Here is a 19,329-nt window from a genome sequence, read left to right on the forward strand (position 1 = left end):
ATTAGGTCTAACATTTAAGTCTCTAATCCATCTTGAATTAATCTTCGTATAAGGGGTAAGGAAAGGATCCAGTTTCAGCTTTCTACTTATGGCTAGCCAATTTTCCCAGCACCATTTATTAAATAGGGAATCCTTTCCCCATTTCTTGTTTCTCTCAGGTTTGTCAAAGATCAGATGGTTGTAGATGTGTGGTACTATTTCTGAGGACTCTGTTCTGTTCCATTGGTCTATATCTCTGTTGTGGTACCAGTACCATGCTGTTTTGGTTACTGTAGCCTTGTAGTATAGTTTGAAGTCAGGTAGCGTGACGCCTCCAGCTTTGTCCTTTTGACTTAGGATTGTCTTGGCAATGCGGGCTCTTTTTTGGTTCCATATGAACTTTAAAGCAGTTTTTTCCAATTCTGTGAAGAAACTCATTGGTAGCTTGATGGGGATGGCATTGAATCTATAAATAACCTTGGGCAGTATGGCCATTTTCACGATATTGATTCTTCCTATCCATGAGCAAGGTATGTTCTTCCATTTGTTTGTGTCCTCTTTGATTTCACTGAGCAGTGGTTTGGAGTTCTCCTTGAAGAGGTCCTTTACATCCCTTGTAAGCTGGATTCCTAGGTATTTGATTCTCTTTGAAGCAATTGTGAATGGAAGTTCATTCCTGATTTGGCTCTCTGCTTGTCTGTTACTGGTGTATAAGAATGCTTGTGATTTTTGCACATTAATTTTGTATCCTGAGACTTTGCTGAAGTTGCTTATCAGCTTAAGGAGATTTTGGGCTGAGACAATGGGGTTTTCTAAATATACCATCATGTCATCTGCAAACAGGGACAATTTGACTTCTTCTTTTCCTAACTGGATACCCTTGATTTCTTTCTCTTGCCTGATTGCCCTAGCCAGAACTTCCAACACTATGTTGAATAGGAGTGGTGAGAGAGGGCATCCCTGTCTTGTGCCAGTTTTCAAAGGGAATTTTTCCAGTTTTTGCCCATTCAGTATGATATTAGCTGTGGGTCTGTCATAAATAGCTCTTATTATTTTGAGGTACATTCCATCAATACCGAATTTATTGAGCGTTTTTAGCATAAAGGGCTGTTGAATTTTGTCAAAAGCCTTTTCTGCATCTATTGAGATAATCATGTGGTTCTTGTCTTTGATTGTTTATATGCTGGATTACGTTTATTGATTTGCGAATGTTGAACCAGCCTTGCATCCCAGGGATGAAGCCCACTTGATCATGGTGGATAAGCTTTTTGATGTGCTGCTGAATCCGGTTTGCCAGTATTTTATTGAGAATTTTTGCATCGATGTTCATCAGGGATATTGGTCTAAAATTCTCTTTTTTTGTTGTGTCTCTGCCAGGCTTTGGTATCAGGATGATATTGGCCTCATAAAATGAGTTAGGGAGGATTCCCTCTTTTTCTATTGATTGGAATAGTTTCAGAAGGAATGGTACCAGCTCCTCCTTGTACCTCTGGTAGAATTCAGCTGTGAATCCATCTGGTCCTGGACTTTTTTTGGTAGGTAGGCTATTAATTGTTGCCTCAATTTCGGAGCCTGCTATTGGTCTATTCAGGGATTCAACTTCTTCCTGGTTTAGTCTTGGAAGAGTGTAAGTGTCCAGGAAATTATCCATTTCTTCTAGATTTTCTAGTTGATTTGCATAGAGGCATTTATAGTATTCTCTGATGGTAGTTTGTATTTCTGTGGGGTCAGTGGTGATATCCCCTTGATCATTTTTTATTGCGTCTATTTGATTCCTCTCTCTTTTCTTCTTTATTAGTCTAGCTAGCGGTCTGTCAATTTTGTTGATCTTTTCAAAAAACCAACTCCTGGATTCATTGATTTTTTGGAGGGTTTTTTGTGTCTCTATCTCCTTCAGTTCTGCTCTGATCTTAGTTATTTCTTGCCTTCTGCTAGCTTTTGAATGTGTTTGCTCTTGCCTCTCTAGTTCTTTTAATTGTGATGTTAGAGTGTCCATTTTAGATCTTTCCTGCTTTCTCTTGTGGGCATTTAGTGCTATAAATTTCCCTCTACACACTGCTTTAAATGTGTCCCAGAGATTCTGGTATGTTGTATCTTTGTTCTCATTGGTTTCAAAGAACATCTTTATTTCTGCTTTCATTTCGTTATGTACCCAGTAGTCATTCAGGAGCAGGTTGTTCAGTTTCCATATAGTTGAGCGGTTTTGATTGAGTTTCTTAGTCCTGAGTTCTAGTTTGATTGCACTGTGGTCTGAGAGACAGTTTGTTATAATTTCTGTTCTTGTACATTTGCTGAGGAGTGCTTTACTTCCAATTATGTGGTCAATTTTGGAATAAGTGCGATGTGGTGCTGAGAAGAATGTATATTCTGTTGATTTGGGGTGGAGAGTTCTATAGATGTCTATTAGGTCCGCTTGGTGCAGAGATGAGTTCAATTCCTGGATATCCTTGTTAACTTTCTGTCTCGTTGATCTGTCTAATGTTGACAGTGGAGTGTTGAAGTCTCCCATTATTATTGTATGGGAGTCTAAGTCTCTTTGTAGGTCTCTAAGGACTTGCTTTATGAATCTGGGTGCTCCTGTATTGGGTGCATATATATTTAGGATAGTTAGCTCTTCCTGTTGAATTGATCCCTTTACCATTATGTAATGGCCTTCTTTGTCTCTTTTGATCTTTGATGGTTTAAAGTCTGTTTTATCAGAGACTAGGATTGCAACCCCTGCTTTTTTTTGTTCTCCATTTGCTTGGTAGATCTTCCTCCATCCCTTTATTTTGAGCCTATATATGTCTCTGCATGTGAGATGGGTCTCCTGAATACAGCAGACTGATGGGTCTTGACTCTTGATCCAGTTTGCCAGTCTGTGTCTTTTAATTGGAGCATTTAGTCCATTTACATTTAAGGTTAATATTGTTATGTGTGAACTTGATCCTGCCATTATGATATTAACTGGTTATTTTGCTCGTTAGTTGATGCAGTTTCTTCCTAGCCTCGATGTTCTTTACATTTTGGCATGTTTTTGCAATGGCTGGTACCGGTTGTTCCTTTCCATGTTTAGGGCTTCCTTCAGGGTCTCTTGTAAGGCAGGCCTGGTGGTGACAAAATCTCTAAGCATTTGCTTATCTGTAAAGGATTTTATTTCTCCTTCACTGATGAAACTTAGTTTGGCTGGATATGAAATTCTGGGTTGAAAATTCTTTTCTTTAAGAACGTTGAATATTGGCCCCCACTCTCTTCTGGCTTGTAGAGTTTCTGCCGAGAGATCTGCTGTTAGTCTGATGGGCTTCCCTTTGTGGGTAACCCGACCTTTCTCTCTGGCTGCCCTTAAGATTTTTTCCTTCATTTCAACTTTGGTGAATCTGGCAATTATGTATCTTGGAGTCACTCTAGTATCTTTGTGGCGTTCTCTGTATTTCCTGAATTTGAATGTTGGCCTGCCCTACTAGGTTGGGGAAGTTCTCCTGGATGATATCCTGAAGAGTGTTTTCCAAGTTGGTTCCATTTTCCCCCTCACTTTCAGGCACCCCAATCAGACGTAGATTTGGTCTTTTTACATAATCCCATACTTCTTGCAGGCTTTGTTCATTTCTTTTTCTTCTTTTTTCTTTTGGTTTCTCTTCTCGCTTCATTTCATTCATTTGATCCTCAATCGCTGATACTCTTTCTTCCAGTTGATGGAGTCGGTTACTGAAGCTTGTGCATTTGTCACGTATTTCTCGTGTCATGGTTTTCATCTCTGTCATTTCGTTTATGATCTTCTCTGCATTAATTAGTCTAGCTGTCAATTCTTCCACTCTTTTTTCAAGATTTTTAGTTTCTTTGCGCTGGGTACGTAATTCCTCCTTTAGCTCTGAGAGGTTTGATGGACTGAAGCCTTCCTTCTCTCATCTCGTCAAAGTCATTCTCTGACCAGCTTTGATCCGTTGCTGGCGATGGGCTGCGCTCCTTTGCAGGGGGAGATGCGCTCTTATTTTTTGAATTTCCAGCTTTTCTGCCCTCCTTCTTCCCCATCTTTGTGGTTTTATCTGTCTCTGGTCTTTGATGATGGTGACGTACTGATGAGGTTTTGGTATAGGTGTCCTTCCTGTTTGATAGTTTCCGTCTGACAGTCAGAAGGGCTGTCTGTTGGTCTGTTGGAGATTGCTTGAGGTCCACTCCAGACCCTGTTTGCCTGGGTATCAGCAGCAGAGGTTGCCGAAGATAGAATATTGCTGAACAGCGAGTGTACCTGTCTGATTCTTCCTTTGGAAGTTTCCTCTCAGGGGTGACTCCACCCTGTGAGGTGTGGGGTGTCAGACTGCCCCTAGTGGGGGATGTCTCCCAGCTAGGCTACTCAGGGGTCAGGGACCCACCTGAGCAGGCAGTCTGTCCGTTCTCAGATCTCAACCTCCGCGTTAGGAGATCCACGGCTCTCCCCAAAGCTGTCAGACAGAGTTGTTCGCGTCTGCACCGGCCCCCGCTGCTTCCCCTATTGGACTGCAGCTGTGCGCTGTCCGCAGAGGTAGAGTCTACAGAGACAGGCAGGCTTCCTTGAGCTCGCATTTTCTTCTAGAACTAACATGCAGTGTGTTCTTATGGAAGACTATTTCAGTAGTAGGGGAAGCGGCTATGCTGTCATTTCTAAAGCCTTTAGTGTAAGATACAATGCAAGTCAAAGGTCATTTATGTTTATAAATACCCTTTTTCTATAATCTTCTAAGCTCAGGCAGAGGGACAGATGGAACAAATGTTTCTATATCAACTAATTTTCATATAAATATGCCAGCCTTTGCATACAAATCTCTACGATGTGTGTTCATTCCGGGCCATGGGCTGCCCTTTCTCAGCCACATTCCCCGGCCCTGGTGTGCTCCTGAGGTCAGCACCAGCGGGTGTGTGTGAGACCGAGGCTGACGTGTGGATTCCGGAAAGAGCGGTCCTCCTCTGTCTGATTCCTCTGATTCAATTAACTTCATCAAATAAACCCAAGATTTAGGCAGGCCATATGAGGGCCATTCTAACCACCTACGCGACTCAGTTTAGATGATGAAAAAGTGTCCTTCTGAAACAGAAACACTCACTTTTGAACCCATTCTACATAAAAGCTAAGGTAATTTATCTGGCATTTCATAGGCGGTATGAAATTATTTCTGGAAAGAAAAAGTATACTGGGGGTCTTCAGTCTTGCAAAACCACAATCACCATGAAAATAAGCATGAAGGCATCTCTGTTTCTTGTTATATGTCCACAGTCTCATAGGCTGCCAACTCAACCCATCCTTCTTTGAAGTCACTTTTGTGGCAGAGAAGCTTCTTATGTAGGAAAGATGCAGAGTATCATGAGTCGGCCTGGAGTCTTTTCTTGTTATTCACTGAGGTTTCAGCTTACAGCTGGTTTGGCTCAGAAGCAACTGGCTGAAAGGCTTCAAATGCCGCCAGTTTGGTTCAGATTTATTTTTGTCCCAGGAGCCATGTAAGGTCCAGACTGCTCAGTCCATAAGCCTAACAAAGGAGTACTCTTTGGGTTCCAGCACACACTTCTACTGCAGAAAGAAGCAGGTCCTTTAAGCTTCCTAAAACAGCAACAGAAAGGAAGCTTTAGAAACAATGTCTTATAAATTAAATCTGCTAAATTTCAATGGTAAAGAATTATGCATAACTTTTACTAGTAGTATACATGAATTTAATAGCACATGGACAAGAAACTCATTCAACAGTATCCAAATATCCAGCTACCCGTGTAATCTCAGGATAAATAAAGGTTTTCATAACAATTCATAGTCAGCCAATCACTGCAGAGTACTTAAAAGACGATACTGTAACCCATAGCAATCATAATGTATTAACAAACCATTCTTCTGTGGGCTTTCAACCTTATTCAAACATTTAAAGCGTCCTTCTTCTGTACTGTGTTCCTTTAAAGCATTTGTAAGTAAATATTTTAGGATTCTGTATTTCCTTTCTTTCAAAGAACAAATACGATGAATGAATAGTGCCGTTCTTTATCTGCCAACTTAGTATTTGAATGAAAAACTTCCATTAAACTATTAGAGAACATTCAGAAATAGTTGGGAATAAGATTTATCTTATAACAGTCTCCCTAGCATACTCACAGTCTTTATCAGGAAAATATCCTCAGCAAAGTGTAGCCATTAGACGTGTCCTTATCGCAGAAGGCACTGACCTCAATGCACGGAGTGTGCAAGTGAAATCACTGAACGTTTACTTCATGTATTAACCCTTCACTAACTTACCACGAACGTGGCATTGGTGACATACCAGGTAAGTGTATGCAAAAAATTATTCCTAGGTCTAAGGACATTATCTAGAAGTCAAGTCTTACGAAATACTTCCAATAACAGGAGATAGTTTTATCAAATATGTTGATTAACTGACACAGTTATAATAACTACATTAACCCTTCTGTGGGAGGCAAATTATCCTCATTTTGCCGATAAGGAAAAAGTAGAGATTTCAATAGATGGAAACACTAGAACCCAGGGTCCTCTCATGTGTTTTCTAACCTTCTTTCTGCCTGTTCCTGTTGACATTTTAAATCTTGGATTAAAAACAACTTCAAGAAATGCTTTTCCTGTAAGTACACAGGCTGGCTTTGTTCTTTCAAATAGCTCAGCAAAAATTGTTCCAAATACCTCAGTTTTGTTCCCTTCTGGTGAGGTGTGTATAGGGAAAACTTGATTCAAATCGAGTCATACAAACTCAAGAAGGCTCTCACACCTATTTGCTTTATCTGGAACCGTAACTGTCATCAGATTATGGGTGATCTTAAATCACCCACAAGAAAACTAGTGTGTGCAAATGCAGGTTTTGGAAACAAATGCATCATGCGTTGAAATCAGGGCCTCACACCACGTACAGAGAGAAGTGCTGTTTGGCCACAGCTGCTCCTTATCCACCTCCCAGATGGACGCACGTTGTTTTCCTGAGCTACGGAACAAGCCCACATCATGGAGCCAAGCTAACTGAACACGAACCTGTGGAATGGATAAAATGAACGTGAAGCCCTGTGCTTTGGTTCATCATAGTGAGCTGCTGAAATCAAATTATTGTATTTCATTTTTTAAGAGACAGGGTCTTGCTTTGTTGCCCAGGCTGGAGTGCAGTGGCGTGATCCTAGCTCACTGCAGCCTCAAACTCCTGAGCTCAAGTCATCTTCCTGCCTCAGCCTAAAATCAAATTCTTTATGAGAAGTGAATGTGTCCTCTAGTTGGAAAATTAGCCTGTTGCGGAAAATGTGGGTTGGTTTTTTGAATTTAGATTGGGGGAAAAAAGAAAACGAAAGCAAAACTACTTGAGTTAAACACTTGGTTGAACCTTGAAATAAAGAGGAGGACCACGCCCCCAAAGGCCTGCAGTAGCTTAAGGTTCATTTGCTACATTTCACAGATTATTAAGTGCAACTGAAGTTTTTGTTTTTTTTTTTTTCCCAGCATCTGGAAATTATTATCTCTTAAAATGGGCTCAAAATATTATTTACTATTATAGGGGAAAAATCAAAATGGTCTATATTTTAACAATTCCTTTTTTAAATTCAATGCCATACTTAGATTTATCTAAATTAATCTAACAATTATAGGACTACACATCTTGAAAAGTTAGTAAAAACCTTTCATTAATAAATTATTATGCTGTGCAACGTGAATGTAATATTTTCTCATCAGGTTCAGTTTAGATGTAATTGTAACTTTCTTTTCATAATGATTTGAGTTGAAAGTATATATAAATCATGAGAACTACCCTACATGTCTTTGAGAAAGAGTTAATAAGTAGTTATATGCCAATCTCACCACCTAAAGCATGTTTCTAAAATATCATGTCCATACAGCTGTGATGACAGTGCTTATACAGTCCTGTCCCCACCGCACCACCAACAGACACAAGCAGGCAATGAGGTGGCTCCGGGATGACCTCGTATGAAGATGTTTCCTTCCTTAGTCTCGGCAGTTGACATCACAAACTTGGGTACGAGCTACAGAATTAAGGTGAGTGCTAATTCTGTGTCCTGACAAAATTCTGAAAACCAGTCATCAGTCAGCTGGTAGCACTGTAGCCCTAGCTCCCCGGATGGTCTCCTAACGAGAGAGGCACGGACGATGCACTAGACGTGGCGAGGGCCCCTCATTTAGTGCTGCTGGGAGGCAGCTGAGCCCTCTGCTGCTGAGCAGGGGGTTCCCCGTTTCTAGCATCCTCCGGTCCGTCAGTGGACGCTCTCTGCTGTGAAGGACTCGTTACGTGCTCTCAGCGGCTGGGCCCTCTCCGTTCCTACGCTGTGTGGGGCACAGTCCATTCTCGAGACTTACACTCAACCAGGTTAATTCTTAAGCCTTTTCTTATTTCTTATAACAATTTTACTAATTATGGATGGCGCAAAAGAACAAGACCAGTGAACAGCCTTTCCTAACTCCAGGCAAAGCTCAGAGGCAGGTACTTTGTCTGTGTTAACTGCCTAATTTGTTTTCCCTTCATTCACTCGTCTCCCTTCACTTACTTCTCCATTCCCCCATTTTGAGAACAAAACCAATTTTTTCCCCTCCAAAGCTAAAACATGTTTTCTCTATAGAATCCCCTATAAATTCTCCAGATAATTTTTTTTTGTAGTTAAAAAAAGCAAACAAAGTGGAAAGATGGCTTGAGCCCAGGAGGACGAGGCTGCAGTGAGCTGTGATTGCTCCACTAGGCTCCAGCCTGGGTGACAGAGAGAGACCCCATTTCAAAACCCAAACACGAAAAACAAAAAACAAATACTGCAGACTTAGATCAGTATGTAACTTATGAACTAATCTTAAAAGGAACACATCAGCATTCGCACTTTGACTCTGCACTAAGTCTCTGATATGATCAGGCCAGCATACAGAATCACATGGAAGCGAGACGCCTCTGGAGCAGGCTCAGCTGCCTCCTCAGCACCCGCAGCCCTGATCTGGGGCAGGGAGGGACAGGCAGTGAGAGCAGCGGCCTCTTTGTGGGGCAGGGTCTTGTGGGCCTGGGAGCTGGACTGTTGCTGTGACTCTGCCCTTTTACACTCAAGACTTGACACTGTTCTTCTAGAACTTACACTAACAATACATGCGCTCCCATTTAAGGAAATGTTTACAAACATTAGGTCAGAATCAGCAAAGGCCACATCCTCACCTGAAGAAAGCAGAGACGTGCCAGGTTATCCCAGAATCCTTTGCTGCCTCCAGTTTTGCAGCATGCAGAAAGCCCCATCTCTCTGCGGGTGCCACCCTCACTCCACCCTAACCTGATTTTAAACCACTCCACCTGAGAGGGTCTGAGGACCTGGTCTCAGGTCACAACCAACAATCAATTTCCAGCCAAATCAATCCATCTGTCAAAGTCGAGTGATCCAGAAAACAATAGCAAGAGAGAGAACACGGAAAAGAGCAGCTTTAGGAGACCTAAATTCACAGAAACTTGGCAGTGAATGAAGTACATTTAAGTATTGGGCATAAGTATATATATATATATATATATATATATATAACTATATATAACAGGAAGAAATGAAGGTCAGGAATTGTCTGCAAGATGCTCCCATATCCGACTCATCTCTCTCAACCAGGGAAGGAGGCAGCAGGTGCTGTGCCAAGTGGTTATACTTACAAAGAGGAATAAAAGAATGCAGCTGTATACTTTGCTCTTATATATTAGCTGTGTTAGTTTTTTAAAACAAGACTTGAAATTTATTTTAAAACATATTCTACAACATACAAGAAATTATGAAAGATACAAAAATCTCATGAGGTTCCCCCTAATTTTGTGCTGGGAACAGAGTTCTGGTCTACTGTAAGTCAGTGTTACGTTCACAGGGAACCCAGTCGCTGCCTTACCTGGAGGGACGTCTGAGTGGCTGCGTGGATGACAGCGCCACTCTCCTGATCTAGCTGGCTTCTCGTAGTTAGTGCATCCTGAGTTGATGCTGCTTCTGCCAGTGTGTTGTTACATCTAGATAAATCAGTAGCTGCTGTAAAGTTTTCAGAATGAGCTTGGATTGGAACAGGCCCACCAACCAAATCTTGACTGCTATTTGAAGCCAAAGACGTTGAGCTTTCATGTTCTGGACTGAGAGAATGAATGTCTTCTCCGGTGAGTTCAGGATAAGAATCACAAAAGGAGATGTCACCACCCATGGGATTCTGCATCAGAGGCCAGGCGTCTGAAAACTCGCCACAGATGGAGCGCGTGAGGGACCCGAAGAAAGTTGGCACCATCTCCCCGGCTGGGCCTGCGTTTCTGCACACACATTCAAAAGAGCTTAAAGTCTTTGATGGGGAGAAGAACACGACTACAAAGAAGCATGTCAGCCATGTTAGGTCTTCTAGATGAAATATCTATATACTGAGTCAGAATTCTAGTGTTTCCCATTGTTATAAACTTGCCTCAATACAGTAAGTCAAATTACTCCATTTACTTGAAAACTGAGTTTTGACCCCTCCTTCTAATTAATATAGTTATACTTAATCCAACGTCTAAAACATGCAGTTTCCTGGGTCTCATCTGAGTTTGACTGAGTGCTGTTCTAAAATTCTAAAATAATAGTCCATAGGTAAAAATTACTTACATGTTAATTACTTACAGATGACAGAGGTGTCAAAAATCATGGACATAAGACAAAAATAAAATTAATGAAGAGTAAAGTATAAAGAATGTTGTACTGGATATGAGTGAGCTTGAGAGACCACCTAATTCTTGCCTGAGAATTGCACCCCACCAATATCCAGAATGTCGTTAATATTTAAGAGTTGATGTTTCCATCGTTTCAGATGAAAATCGGTACATTAGTAGAATGCATATTTGCACAGGCGGATATGAAATGATTGACTGAAAGCACCCAGTTACCTCGCCTGAAGACTGGCTGCAGAATGCACCCCATAACCAACGGTCGCCCGGTCGGGGCTGCAGGCCTTGTCACAGCACAAGGATGGGAGCAAGTGCACCGGCCCTAGGGAAGACAGCACAGGTGTGAAGCACAGTGCCTCCCTCCGGCAGCTTTCACTTCAGTGACACTTCAACACTCCTCGTGGAAACTTAGATGTTCCCCTTTGGGTGACTTTTGGGGGAAAAGGAATACAAGGTTCTCTTTTTTTCTCATCTTAAACAAATGATGAGCCACTTACATGAGGTACCGAGAGTAGACAGACTCATACAGACAGATGAAGAAGGGGGATGCTAGGGGCCTGGGACAATGGGGAGACCAGAAGTTGTTGTTTAATGAAGACAGGGTTTCAGTTTGGGAGAATGTAAAATGTTCTGGAAGGTGAATGGTGGTGATGGTTGCACCTTAGTGAGAATGTACTTAACGCCACTGAACTGCACACTTGAAAATGGTTAAGATGGTGAATTTTATGTTGTGTGTATTTCACTACAATAAGAAGTGGGGAGAAGGAATAAAGCAGTCTGTGGGAGAGCACAAAACGAGACTCTTGGCCCCACTAAGGACAGGAGGAGCAGGACAACTTTCCTGCTGAGTGGCCTCCTAACACAGAGGAGAGCGTGACTGTGCGAACCCTCTAACTCCATACACACAAACACATTTCTTTTTATTGCTAGCAGTGTCACTTAAGGAATAAGTAGATATATGTACACAGCTTTACAAACTGAATATATCACTGAAGTTGGATATATTTTGTGCTACAAAGATAATATAAACTTAAAAATCTAAAATATAAAGAGATTAGATAAGAAATTTAAAAATAAATCTTCTCAATCCTATAAGCAGAAAATAAACACTCATCTTTTCCAACAGCCTTCTTGATTTCTCACTCTGTCTACATATATATATATATATCATTCTGATTTAGAACCACAAACATACTAAAGCACGCACACAGACACACAAAGACGCACATACACAGAGGAAGACTTGGAGAAATTATATATTTACATATACAGCTATTGAAGAAATTATACATTTACATATATAGCTATATGTTTGTGTGTATCCAAATTTCCCATGAGGAATATCTCTTTACTTTTACAAACAGGAAAAAAATTATGAAACTACAGTCTCCCTTTTAAAAAATGAATGCCACATATTGAGATGCAATCGCAAGCCTGTGTTAAACAGGATGACTGGCTTGCCTGCATCTAAGTTTCCCTCAAAGCAAGGGCTCCGCCCGGACCATCTAAACATACAGTGCTCTGAACCCGCCGAACTCACCAGGGTTTACTGCCACTTAACAAACGTGTGTCACGCTCATCATGGGACATTTCAAAACCGTTTTAAAGCAAAAGGCACTGCCGTTCCTTGTAGAAAGGCTGATTCCAGGGAAAGTACACGACAAATCTGGGACTTCTGGTGGCAGAAAGTAAGAAAGTGCTAAAAGAATAATGCGGACATGTCAAAATGGCACATGAGCCAACTGGAAGGGAGTTCCAAATGCCGGGCAACATGAGCATTGGAATAAACAGTGACACCAAAGGGTTGCAACCCACTGAATACGGTCCACGGGTCTAAACTCACTAAGGTATATACATAAATAAATGGAGAAGGAAAGTTCCTTCTTACCAGAGGAAGCCAACTAATACATGTGGAAAGAATAATGGAATTAGAAAGCCAGCATTTGTTAACCACCATCGTAACGACTGATTCCAGTACGAATCATCAGAGCACGCTAAGCTACGGGGTGAAAGTTTGGGGTGTGACAGGATATTGACACAGTCTCCAAGTATCCCCTACAGGATATTTATTCATTACAAAGAGAACAGCAGACATTTTACATTGGAGAAACCTGGCAGACACCCCGTTAATGAAGTGACCGAGGTTAGCCTGACCAGCATAGGCAGACAGACAACCTTGCCTCCTGACGGTGCGCTGAGGACCTGGCATCCCCTCAGCAGTATTTCTGAATCGAATCCTGAGAAACATCAGACAAACCCACACTGACTGTCGTTCTACAGAACTGTAGAATTTTGAAAAGTGCTGGCCTGTACTTTAAAAAAAAAAAAAAAAAATCATGAAACACAAACGTTAGGAGACTATTCCATATTAAAACAGACCAAACAGATTTGACAACTAAATCCGACAGAAGTTTTCAGAATTCTGTTTCGCTATGAAAGACAACACTGGGACAATTAGGAAAATATGACTATGCTCTGTAGATGACATGACAGTACTGAATTAACATAAATGTCCTGTTTTAATAATTGTGCTGTTGCTATGTGAGAGAAAATGTTCTTAGGAAGCAACACTGATGTACTAAGGGGGAGAGGGACATCTTATTTGCAACTGGATTTAAAATAGAAATGAAAAACAAGCATACACACACACACGAGAGAGAGGGGAGAAAGCCAGTGTGAACATGGGCAGCAGCATGTTAATATGTGGGGAATCTCGGTAAAGGACATGTGGGAGTTCTTTGTTCTACGCTTTCGGTATTTCTGCAATTATGTCAGATTCCTGAAATTATGTCAAAATAAAAAGTTAAAGGGAAAAAAGGATCTGCCATTCGGGAGGAAGCACTTGACATACGCTGCACTGACCCAGGGCGTGGGCCTGGGGATCATTTCCGGCCCCAGTGTTCTGTTAGGAGGTCATGCCACAAGGCCATCTGTATATTCCATCTTTCTTCTCAGACTGAAGTAAGGTGAGGCGGAGTTTATACCAACTGCGTTGTATTACATTTAAAATGTAAAATTAGAGTTCATTTCTCCAGGAAGTATTCCTGCTTACTCTAACACTAGTGACAGTGTCCACGGATTCATATCTAGGAAAATGTAATGCTTGGTGGTGTTTAAGGATCACACAGTTACCATTAATAGTGTCTAAGGGTCTTATCTGTGTAGGCAAAGGCAAAACTAGATCCATACACCACAGAAAGTCTTGTATTCTATTCTTCACCCATTCCTAAAACAGGAGATAGTAATAATTAGCAGAAAAAGAATGAAAATGAAAGTTGCTTATTCCATATAGCCATATGCTGCATAGCAATGTTTTGTTCAGTGATGGCCCAACAATACCATGGTGGTCCCGGAAGTTCATAATACCATATTTTATGGTGCCTTTTCTATGTTTAGATCCACAAGTACTTACTGGGTTGCAACTGTCTACAGTATTCAGTGCAGTCACATGTTGTACAGGTTTGTAGCCTGGGGCAATGGGCTACACCACATAGCCTAGCTCTGTAAGAGGCTATCCCATTTAGGTTTGTGTGCACTCTACAAGGTTTGCATAAAAGCAATGCATGGCTGTATATACAACATGAGATTGGAACATTTAACTGACAATTTCTTGAGAAGATTGATTAGACAGTTCCAAGAGGACAAGTCAATCTAATGGGATCTAATGGGGTATGGTTAAAACAAATACAGATGGGTTATTAGACAAAATGGTGCCATTAGTATTGCTTCCATGGGTGCTAACAGAACTGGAAAGTAATAAGAGGACAGGGGAACTGGGGCAGACTTGTAGAAAGGGTGGTTGGTCATAGAGGGTTTTAATTTGCAGAGGAGGTGAGGTGGCGGGGGAGTGGGATGTGTAAGTGTAAGAACACGTGCTGAGGAACAGAAATACATAGCAAAGAAAATTAGTATGAAGCACGCTCTCAGGCCACAGTGTAATAAAGATAGAAGTCAAGACTAAGAAAATCACTCAAAACCATGCAATTACATGGAAATTAAACAACATACTCCTGAATGACTTTTGGGTAAATACTAAGATTAAGGTAGAAATCAAGAAATTCTTTGAAACGAATGAGTACAAAGATGCAACATTCCAGAATCTCTGGGGCACAGCTAAGGGAGTGTTAAGAGGGAATTCATAGCACTAAACACCCAAATAAAAAAGTTAGAAAGATCTCAAATTAACAACCTAACATTACAACAGAAAGAATTAGAGGAGCAAGAAGAAATCACCTCACCCCTAAAGCCAGCAGAAGACAAGAAATAACCAAAATCAGAGCTGAAATGAAAGAACTGAGATATGAAAAACCACTCAAAATATTTAAAAATCCAGGAGGTGTTTTTTTGAAGAAATAGGCTGCTAACTAGACTAATAAGAAAAGAGAGAATATCCAAATAAACACAATTAAAAATTACAAAAGGGATGTTACCACTGACCCCACAGAAATAAAAATAACCATCAGAAACTACTATGAACATCTACACACACAAACGAGAAACCCTAGAAGAGACAGATAAATTCCTGGACATATATACCCTCCCAAGACTGCACCAGGAAGAAATTGATTCCCTGAACAGAACAAAAACGAGCTCCAAAATTGAATCAGTAGTAAATAGCCTACCAACCAAAAAAAGCCAAGGACCAGATGGATTCACAGCCAAATTCTACCACATGAACAAAAGAAGAGCTGGTACCATCCCCATTGAAACTGTTCCCAAAAAATGAAGAGGGACTCCTTCCTAACTCATTCTATGAGGCCAGCATCATCTTGATACCCAAATCTGGCAGAGATACAACAGACAAAACTTCAGCTCAATATCCCTGATACACACCAATGTAAAAATCCTCAATAAACTACTTACAAACTGAATCCAGTAGCACATCAAAAAAGCTAATCCACCACGATCAAGTAGGCTTCATCCCTGGGATGCAAGGTTGGTTCAACATACACACATCAATAAACGCGATTCATCACTGAAACAGAACTAAAGACAAAACCATGTGATTATCTCCATAGATGCAGAAAAGGCTTTCAAAAAAATTCAACATCCCTTCATGTTAAGAACTCTCAATAAACTAGGTATTGAAGGAACATACCTCAGAATAATAAGAGCAATCTGTGACAAACCCACAGCCAACATCATACTGATTGGGGAAAAGCTGGAAGCATTCCCCCTTGAAAACTGGCACAAGGCAAGGATGCCCTCTCTCACCACTCCTATTCAACATAGTATGGAAAATCCTAGCCAGGGCAATCAGGCAAAAGAAAGAAAGGGCATCTAAGTAGGAAGAGAGGGAGTCAAACTATCCCTGTTTGCAGATGACATGATTCTGTATCTAGAACACCCCACCATCTCTGCCCAAAAGCTGCTTCTCTGATAACCTCAGCAAAGTTCCAGGACACAAAATGTACAAAAATCATTAGCATTCCTCTACACCAACAACAGCCAAGCCAAGAGCCAAATCAGTAAGACAATCCCATTCACAATTGCCACAAAAAGAATAAAATACTTAAGAAAACAGCTAACCAGGGAGGTGAAAGAGAATTACAAAACACTGCTCAAACAAATCAGAGAAGACACAAACAAATGAAAAAACATCACATGCTCATAGATAGGAATAATCGATTTCATTAAAGTGGCCATACTGCCCAAACAGATTCAGAGCTATTACTATCAAACTGCCAAAGACATTTTTCACAGAACTAGGAAAAACCTATTTTAAAATTCATATGGAACCAAAATAGAGCCTGAATTAGCCAAGGCAATCCTAACCAAAAAGAACAAATACAGTTCCTTCACTACCTAGCTGGAGGCATCATGTTAGCTGATTTCAAACTGTATTACAAGGCCACAGTAACCAAAACAGCACAGTACTAGTACAAAAACAGGCACATAGACCAATGGAACAGAATAGAGAGTCTAGAAATAAGACGACACACGTACAACGATTGGATCTTCGACAAAACTGACAAAAGCAATGGGGAAAGACTCCCTGTTCAATAAATCCTGGGATAACTATCTAGACATATGCCAAAGATTAAAACTGGACCCCTTCTTTACACCATATACAAAAACCAACTCAAGATGGATTAAAGACTTACATGTACAAACCAAAACTGTAAAACCCTGGAAGAAAACCTAGGCAGCACCATCCTGGACACAGGAATGGGCAAAGGTTTCATGACAAAGACATCAAAAGCAATCGCAACAAGCAAAAATTGACAAATGGGATCTAATTAAACTTAAGACCTTCTGCACAGCAAAAGAAACTATCATCAGAGTAAACAGACAACTTACAGAATGGGAGAAAATGTTTGCAAACTATACATCCAATAAAGGTCTAATATACAGCATCTATAAGGAACTTAAATTTACAAGAGAAAAACAACCCCATCAAAAACTGGGCAAAGGACATGAACAGACACTTCTTAAAAGAAGACATACATGTGGCCAACAAGCACATGAAAAAAAGCTCAACAGCACTGATCATTAGAAAAATGCAAATGAAAACCACAATGAGATACCATCTCACACCAGTCAGAGTGACTATTACTCAAAAGTCAAAAACTAACGTATGCTGGCAAGGTTGCAGAGTAAAGGGAAGGTTTACACACTGTTGGTGGAAGTGTCAATTAGTTCAGCCATTGTGGAAAGCAGTGTGGCAATTCCTCAAAGAGCTAAAAACAGAACTACCACCTGACCCAGCAATCCCATTACTGGGTATATACCCAGAGGAATATAAATCATTCTACCACAAAGACACATGCACATGAATGTTCACTGCAGCACTATTCCCAATAGCAAAGACATGGAATCAACCTAAACATCCATCAATGACAGACTGGATAAAGAAAATGTGGTACATATACACCATGGAATACTATGCAGCCATAAAAAGGAATGAGATTGTGTCTTTTGTGGGAACATGGATGGAGCTGGAGGCCATTATCCTCAGTAAACTAAAGTGGGAACAGAAAACCAAATACCATATGTTCTCACTTATAAGCAGGAGCTAAATGATGAAAACACGTGAATACAAAGAAGGGAACAACACACAATGGGGTCTACTTCATTGAAGGTGGCGCATGGGAGGAGGGAGAGGAACAGAAAAAGTAACTCTTGGGTACTAGGCTTAATACCTGGGTGATTACATAATCTGTAAAATAAAGAAATGTGTAACACGAGTTTACCTATGTAGCAAACCTGCGCATGTACCCAAAAACCTACAATAAAAGTTTAAGAAAAGTTGGTATTACCTTCGCCCCTATTTGCCCAAGTTAGAGACCAGTTTCCCTTTGAATCCCTTTCCTAAACTTTCATTCTGTCAATAGTCCAAGGGACAGTTATGGTTTGTGTAAAACCTTGAAATGGACTTCTCACCTCTCTCTGAAGAAATCCTAAAAATAGATATATTTTTTAAATAGACATATTTTTAAAATAGGCATATTAGTGTTTGGTTTGAATCAGCCAGACAGCAAAGGATATAAACTCCTACTCTACCAAAGGTTACCGTGATTTTAAATAAACTGACTCAAAACAAGAAAGACAAACATGCCCCAAAAGTTGCTGAAAAATTGTAGAATTTTAACGAGATGCTTATTTCCTTTTTAATACTTAAGAGACTTAAAACACCCAAACCAACAGGAGATGGTGGAGAATAATCTAACAAGATTAGTTTTAACTAGAAGACTCAACACAGCCACCTCGCCGTGAGATGAATAAACCAGGGCCAACTCTTGCTGCCTCCGCCTCTGGGCACCTCCAGGCCTCCCAAGGGCACTCCCCTGCTGAACTTACCGCAGGGCTGCGCTGAGTCATGACGGCACTGGCAGCAGGCTCTGTGGGCGTATGGGTGGAGCTGAGGTCTGTCAAAACACGACAGCTCAGAGCTGTTGTACTGACTGTCCTGAGACCGCAGAGACCCTAAATGAGGGGTGAGAACTCTGTCAGGGAGCACAGTCTCCTCTCCAGGGGAGTCCCGTGAACTTCGAATGCAGACCTGTGCCATTCTAGCTTTCGTATTTTGAAAGAACAAGTCAGCTAGCCCTCCAACGTTTGATGACTTCTTATACGGAAGCACGGACATGAAATAATTTGTTAAGAAAGTTCAAAATGTAGGGTACTAATGTTGCCATTACTGACAGTGATTTTTATTTTTGCCTGATGGCACAGGGACATCACAGCCTTGTAAGTCTCCTTACAAAGTTGTGCAACCTCAGTGAGTTCTACAGGTGACCCTTGAGCAATGCGGGTTTGAACTGTGCAGGTCACTTACACACAGATTTTCTTCAGCCTCTGCCACCCTGAGACACCAAGGCCGACCCCTCCTCCTCAGTCCACTCAGTGTGAAGATGATGAGGATGAAGGCCTTTACAACGATCCCCTTCCACTGAATGAAGAGTAAATCTTATTTTGTCTCCCTTATGATTCTCATAGTAACGTTTTCTTTTCTCTAGCTTACTTTAATGGAAGAATACACGGCATAATACATATAACAGGCCAGGTGCAGTGGCTCACACCTGTAATCCCAGCACTTTGGGAGGCCGAGGAGGGCAGATCACTTGAGGCCAGGAGTTCGAGACCAGCCTGGCCAACATGGTGAAACCCCATCTCTACTAAAAATACGAAAATTAGCCAGGCATGGTGGTGGGCGCCTGTAGTCCCAGCTACTCTGGAGGCTGAGGCAGGAGAATCACTTGAATCTGGGAGGCAGAGGTTGCCATGAGCT

The 19,329-nt window shown here is 41.1% G+C and overlaps 2 protein-coding genes across 5 annotated transcripts in view; one reads left to right on the forward strand and one right to left on the reverse strand.

Moving 5' to 3' along the window:
* Nucleotides 1-7,957, forward strand: part of MIPEP (mitochondrial intermediate peptidase) — a 210,635-nt gene extending 202,678 nt beyond the window's left edge. The window contains exon 19 of the mRNA XM_033237239.1: nt 7,801-7,957. Within this exon, the coding sequence (XP_033093130.1) occupies nt 7,801-7,892 (92 nt within the window). The 3' untranslated portion in view covers nt 7,893-7,957. The remainder of the gene's footprint in view (nt 1-7,800) is intronic.
* Nucleotides 5,051-19,329, reverse strand: part of TNFRSF19 (TNF receptor superfamily member 19) — a 102,922-nt gene continuing 88,643 nt past the window's right edge. For 2 of the 4 annotated variants that reach the window (XM_033237271.1, XM_033237262.1), the window contains exons 7-10: nt 18,399-18,524; nt 10,818-10,920; nt 9,809-10,211; nt 5,051-5,527 (exon numbers count right to left, since the gene is read on the reverse strand). In XM_033237271.1, coding sequence (XP_033093162.1) covers nt 5,519-5,527; nt 9,809-10,211; nt 10,818-10,920; nt 18,399-18,524 — 641 coding nt within the window. In that variant the 3' untranslated portion in view covers nt 5,051-5,518. Of the gene's footprint in view, nt 5,528-9,781; nt 10,212-10,817; nt 10,921-18,398; nt 18,525-19,329 lie in introns of those variants that run through there. The other 2 variants (XM_033237256.1, XM_033237250.1) reach the window with 1 other exon arrangement.

Source organism: Trachypithecus francoisi, unplaced genomic scaffold, assembly GCF_009764315.1.
Source record: "Trachypithecus francoisi isolate TF-2019V2 unplaced genomic scaffold, Tfra_2.0 Contig01461, whole genome shotgun sequence".
Lineage (NCBI taxonomy): Eukaryota > Metazoa > Chordata > Mammalia > Primates > Cercopithecidae > Trachypithecus > Trachypithecus francoisi.